This window comes from Lolium rigidum, unplaced genomic scaffold (assembly GCF_022539505.1).
Source record: "Lolium rigidum isolate FL_2022 unplaced genomic scaffold, APGP_CSIRO_Lrig_0.1 contig_45440_1, whole genome shotgun sequence".
In the NCBI taxonomy this organism is placed as follows: Eukaryota; Viridiplantae; Streptophyta; class Magnoliopsida; order Poales; family Poaceae; genus Lolium; species Lolium rigidum.
In genome coordinates, this window is record NW_025900617.1 from 1 (window position 1) to 6665 (window position 6665).

The following is a 6665-nucleotide window of genomic DNA, read 5'->3' on the forward strand; positions in this document are numbered from 1 at the left end:
CGAGCATTTACGGTGAATCCTTCATCGAAACTGCTTGTCAACACCTTCTGCTCCTCGTTGGGTTCGACACTCTTATTTATCGAAAGTACTACGATACACCCCCTATACTTGTGGGTCATCAGTGGGCAAGAGGAGTCCGGAAGCATCCGGGCTGTGGATTTGCTCCGGGCAAGATTGTGAAGGTTTGGAGGCTACCTCAAAGTCTACCACAAGTGAGTGAGCTATTCCTTCGTGGGATAGGCTCCGGAGAATAGGGTGAGCCTTCGTGGCGTGGGGAATCCTTCGTGGGACCTCCACCCCTCCATACGTGACGTACCTTGTTGCAAAGCAAGGGAACACGAGAATACGTCCTCGTCTCCGCGTGCTATCGGTATCTCTAACCGAACTCCTTACTTGTGATTTAACTGCCTGTGAGAGCCTTCGTGCTCGAGTTAGTTGTATCCTCATATAGGTTGCCTCACCTAGTTTGCATTAGGCTCACCTTTATATTCCGCAAAGCCTAATATTGCAAAGAAAGAAATAAAACTTGTAGAAACCTATTCACCCCCCCTCTAGGTTTACCATCTCTATACTTTCAGATCCGGAGACCCAGCCGTCGGACATTTCAGAGGAGGAGGCCATTGCCGTGGCACTGGCCAACAGCGAGCAGGACGAGCTCAACGAGCTCGCTTTGTGGGATGGACTCGCAATCCAGCTCCGCGAGTCAGCTCTCGCGCAGGGGAGGCCGGCGACTCCTCCGGCCACGCCGACGCGTTCCAACGTCCGCGCTCCGCCTGCTGCTCCAGCCGTGGGATCCCCGGCCACGGCCTCCTGCCCGTGCGGCGGTACCTCCTCCACCGCCGGCGTACGAGCTTCCATGGCCGACGCCGCAGCTGATTGACCTCGTCAGCGACGACGACCAGTAGACCGCGCGCCTTTCTGGCTTTTTTAATGTCTTTATTTCCATGTAAATTTTGGCGTATGAATAAAAAAAAATTTATGCGTCGTGCCGCTGGAGCCAACCCCCAACGCAAACGGACGCCCGGACGCTTTCGACCATTTGGCCCGACGCAAACGCACACGACGCATCCGTTTGGACGTCCGAAATGCGTCGCGCCGCTGGAGATGCCCTTATTCTGTAGTAAATTCTTCTAAAACTAAAAATTAATCATCAAAAGGTCAAATTCTCGCAATCTTGTCCCGACCATAAAACTTAGGAGGTGGGAGAGTTATTCTGGTTCAAGAACTGGAAAACAAACTTATATGTTTTCAAACTGAGATATGTAAGATGTGGCGCTCCATTTTTTACAGTTCTTTGGATTGGAACACACGCTTGATGATATGTGCCGTTCATCATTTACTAGAGCTCAGAGAGTACTCTTAATTTTAAACTTACGAGATCTGGTAGCTCATTTATACTGCTGCGAGTACAGAAACGCTTTTCTTAATTGCATCTAGTTTAGAGTGGGAGCTTCTTGCTGGCAGCAATATCACTTGTACCGACCACTGAATTTTGTTTGGGAAGGACGAAGAAGTGATTCATACAATAAATTAACAACCCTTCCGTTCTTTGTCTGAAATCTTGAGTACAGTAAAAGTGTAGTTAGATGAAGAAAAATCTGTCAGCTGTAAAAATCCCAAGCCGAAGGATGCCCTAGAAAACAGAAGCCCTAGATGCCATCATCACGTCGGTCAACATGTGAGTTATCTCCACCCTGAAAAGGAGCCGGAGAGAATCAAATCATCAATGGCTCCACCACCACCACCACCAGCACGGCCTGCCACATCTGCTATCCAACATGTGTTGGAGAGAGAGAAACAGTATTGTTCACTTGTGTGCGTGGAGAGAAAAGATTTCTGCTTTATATTTGTTTGCTGGTGAGTGAGAGGGCAGCATATGCATTTGATTTGAATGCAGCTGCAGTTGGACTGGTCTTGCTCTATTTCTTGGGGTCCAGTTTTCTATGCCACAACAAGCTGAGAGGCTATGCCATGCCTGCTCCCCCAGCTGCACTATTTCATGTCGTCTTGTGCTCTATCCACTGCAAGATCTCCCCAACCAAGTACTCTAGGGTTTCTACCATAAGCATTGCACTTGACTGGATTAGTGTAGCAGTTTAGCACTATAGTTAATTTGTAGCTAAGCTTGGGGCACTGTAAAATAGCCTGTGAGGGGGCACCACCCAGAGCACATAAAACAAAGGATTAGGCGGTCAGATGCCACTGTTCAAATTGCCCAACCAAACCAAACCAAACTATAATCTATGCACCAGCCCCTCTTTCTAAGCACAGTTCCAGATGAGAATCACACTTGCTTTGCTGCTGCTGTACATGGTCAAAACTCTCGCCAGTACCATCACCCGATGGAGACCAGATGGCAGTGATCCTGAAATTGGACGGACAGGATGATATGATGCTCTGGGCCTTGCTGCATTTGGGCTATACTGTTGGTGTGTGGCTGATTTTATTTTACCATTGGAAATGGTGCTGGTCTTGTGTGGCACTAGCTTCACTGGCAGTGTACTAGTAGTAGACAGTAGTAGCTACACATTTACCTGCACCTTTTGATGCCACATCTGGTTCCCAATATTTTTAGGGGTTGGTGGTCATCTCAAGAGAGGACCTTGAACTGAACCTGTACTTTCTTGGCATCAATGGGCCTCCTCCCTTTTATTTCCTTCCCTACCTAGGACAAAGATCACACATCCATTCAATGGTGTTTGAGCCGGAAAGCTAGGCCATTTTTCAAATCCGGCTCCAGCACCTCCACCCATTTTTGGTTCTTGAAGCTTCGGCAGCTGGCTCTGAACTCTGAAGAGAGGGGGCATTGTCATTGGATTCTTGAAGGACACCTTATTATATCAGTAAGTTGTTTTTTTGCTTGACCTGCTTGTTCAAACTTCCATTTCCTTTACACGTTTTTGGGCTGAATCAAGTGCAGAATCTTGCAGATTGCTGCAGGTTGTTGGAACAGTTCCTTGTGTATTGCTTTTCTATTTTCTGAATGAGATGTGACTACATGCTTTCTCTTTCTGATTCTAGTAATATGAATGCGTTCTTACTATTCCCCCTTTGTTGAATCTTTGGTAGGGACATGAGGAGCAGCAGATCATGCCAGCAAACTTGCCGAGCTTTGTGATTTGGTAGCCATGGAGGAGGAACAGAAAGAAGCTCCGAGCTTTCTTGATGTGCCCAAGGATATCCCCATTGCCACCGCGTCCCTCCCCACCATCAGGACCAATAATGCCGGATTCGGCAGCAGCTCCGACCGGTCCAACCCCATTGACTCGCCGGCCATCTCCTTCACGCCGCACCTCTACTCGCCGTCGCCGCCCTCCTCCGCGTTCGTGTCGGCGCTGCAGTCCCCCTACATCTCGCCTCGAGTCCTCGACCCGCCGCCGCCGCCGCCACAGCGCCAGCCATATCAAGAAAGCAAGGCCTCGAGCGTCACCACCACGACGGCGCAGTCGCCGGCGTCTTGCTCCAACGCCGGGTCCCAGTCGGAGGACACGGACGCGCCGAGCGCGTCCCGCACGCCGCCGTCGGAGCGGTACGACTCCAGCGGCATCGACCCGGCCAAGATTTCGGACGGCGGCGGCTGTGGCGGCGCGCCGCCGCGCGTGTCCTTCTCGTTCCCCGTGCCGCGGGTGTCCTTCACCCGGGGCTCCGTGGCCTCGCCGTCGTCCAACGCCAAGCTCCGGAGCTGCGACGTGTACATTGGCTACCACAACAACGGCAACCTCGGCAGGTTCTGCAAGTGGCTCAAGGCGGAGCTCGAGCTGCAGGGCATTGCTTCGTTCGTCGCCGACCGGGCTAAGTACTCCGACACACAGATTCATGAGATTGCCGACCGGATTATTTGCTCCGTGGCGTTCGGCGTCGTGGTGGTCACCATGTCAAGCTTCCTCAACCCTTACAGCCTCGAGGAGATCAGGTTCTTTGCTCAGAAGAAGAACCTGATCCCCATCCTGTTCGACACCGAGCCGGCGGAGATTGCGGGGCTGTTTGATGGTAAGTTGGAGGATAAGGAAGGGAAGGAAGCATTTGAAGGGCTAATGCGGTGCCACGAGTTCAAGCTCGAGGCGAATGAGAGCAATTGGAGAAGCTGTGTGTCGAGGACAGTCACTTTGCTGCAGTCTAAGCTTGGCCGGAAGAACATTGCTGAGAAGGAGAGTGAGGGGTCTGGAGGCATACCTTTCCCACGCAACCGGCATTTTGTCGGAAGGGAGAAAGAGCTGAGTGAAATCGAGGGGCTTTTCTTTGGATCCACCGTAGATATCCAAGAAGTGGATTGCTCAAGGGGTTCCACTGTAAATGAAAGATCCAGTGGCGTGTCTGATGGCGGCTTTGCCGACGAGGAGAGTGACACAGTGAGGATATCTAACGCCAAGTACATCAGTTTGGAAATGCGCAAATGCAAGGAGCCGACACTGGAGGCCTGGATTGATCCAGTGATTGAGCTGTCATCGGTGAAAGGTCGAAATCTTCAGAAGCAGAGATCAAAGCACAGGAGAACAAGGTTCCGGTGCAACAGCAAGGGCTACGGGGGTACTAGCGTGGTCTGCATAAATGGCTCTTCAGGTATTGGCAAAACTGAACTGGCATTGGAGTTTGCTTACCGGTATTCACAGCGGTACAAGATGGTGCTGTGGATTGGAGGGGAAGCTCGGTATCTGAGGCAGAACATACTCAATTTATCCATGAATCTGGGATTGGATATTAGTGCTGAGGCAGAGAAGGAGAGGGGTAGGATCAGGAGCTTTGAGGAGCAGGAGTTTGATGCATTCCAGAGGGTAAAGCGGGAGCTGTTCCGGGATGTGCCCTACTTGCTTGTCATTGACAACCTCGAGAACGAGAGGGACTGGTGGGAAGGTAAGGACCTTCATGACTTCATCCCTCGGAACACTGGTGCGACGAATGTCATTGTCACCACGCGATTACCACGTGTGATAAATCTTGAGCCGATGCAGCTGCCACAGCTCTCATACATTGATGCGATGATCTTGATGAAGGGTAAGCTTAAGAATGACTATCCACCTGATGAAACTGAAGTCCTCAGGAAGTTGGACGAGAGGCTGGGTAGGCTGAGCTTTGGTCTGTGGGTCGTCGGTTCACTGCTTTCTGAGCTCATGATTGCTCCTTCCACTCTGTTTGAGGCTGTTGAGAGAATATCGTTGAACGAAAATTTGTTTCCACATGATGCCAACGACGACGGCTTCTGCCGTAACAATTCCTTCCTAATTAAGGTCCTGGTATTTTCTTTTGCCTTGATGGACCGTGCGAAAGGAGGACACCTGACCTCGAAGATGATCATTGCTGGTTCTTGGTTAGCTCCTGCTCCTGTGTCGTCTACACTATTGGCTGCGACTGCAAGCAAGCTACCAGTGAAAGGCAGCATTCACCTGTTTGGCGAATCCCTCAAAACTGCATTTCTATGTGGTACACATTGCTTTCTAGCTCCTAATGGCCGAAAAGCCGAGGTGGAGTCCGCACTCTTACTTGTTAAGCTCGGGTTGGCAAGAAAGGCAAATCGTCATCCTGGTTGCTGGATCCAATTCCACCCGATCACACAGCTCTTTGGGAAGATCAGGGGAGGCTTGGCGCCGACCACTGCGGCTGTGAATGGGGTAATGAGGGCTGGGAACCCCTCGGTGTATTCAGACCACTTGTGGGCTAGTGCATTCCTTGTGTTTGGTTTCAAGTCTGAGCCACCTGTTGTTCAGCTTAAGGCGGTCGACATGGTCCTCTTCATACGGAAGACTGCCCTGCCCCTGGCAATTGAGTCCTTCATGACGTTCTCACGGTGTAGCTCAGCTTTAGAGCTGCTCAAGGTTTGCACCAACATCCTTGAGGAGGTGGAGAAGTCTTATACGTCACGGATGCAGGACTGGAACCGCGGTTCGTTATCCTGGAGGAAAAAGCTGCAACCAAACCACCGTGTGGACGAGTTCATCTGGCAGGAGGTGACCCTGCTCAAGGCAACATTGCTTGAGACAAGAGCGAAGCTTCTGCTCCGAGGCGGGCTGTTCGACACTGGCGAAGAGCTGTGCAGGACATGCATTAGCATCAGGACGGTGATGCTTGGACATGGCGACGCCCAGACAGTGGCTGCTCAGGAGACATTGGCAAAGCTGGTTAGATACAGGAGCAAGATATGAGATGATATACAAATTCCTTATGAGCTGTTGGTCAGATCCAGGGTTTCCTGAAGTGCTTAATGCCTCAATATTTCTGAACCTGTGATGCCAGGCACAGTTTTGTTAGTGATCAGTACAATAGCCAAAGCTTCTTGATGCCACATGTAACCGAGTTGTTATGTACAGCACAGTTCAGTTGCTATTTCATAAAGCTTTATTATGTTCTCACTGTTGAGCTTCCCAGGTTAAGCTTCCTAGTTTATGAAGCTTGATGGCTTAAAGGTGTTGGAAAGTCCTTTTTATGCTTTCCAAGACAAACTGCATTCACGAGCCAAGCTCTGTGTTCCTGTTAGGTGTTCTGCACAAAGTTCTCTGTTATCTTTACTTTGCAAGAACACTGTTTAGCTTGGATGAACTATGAACAATCCTGTTTAGCTTAACAAACATTGTTTCGTTTCCCTGACAAATCTTGTCTCAAAAGGCTGGGCAGCAAGACCACAAAAGACCCAACAATTCTTTTGATGTAAATAAAGCTGTAAAATTTGCTGG

The 6665-nt window shown here is 50.3% G+C and overlaps 1 protein-coding gene across 1 annotated transcript; it reads left to right on the forward strand.

Annotated features, from left to right (window-relative positions):
* The first annotated feature begins 3128 nt into the window (after positions 1–3128).
* Positions 3129–6267, forward strand: LOC124681499. The gene has a single exon (XM_047216410.1). It carries the CDS (start codon positions 3129–3131, stop codon positions 6135–6137), a length of 3009 nt encoding a protein of 1002 aa, XP_047072366.1. The 3' UTR covers positions 6138–6267.
* Positions 6268–6665: the final 398 nt, after the last annotated feature.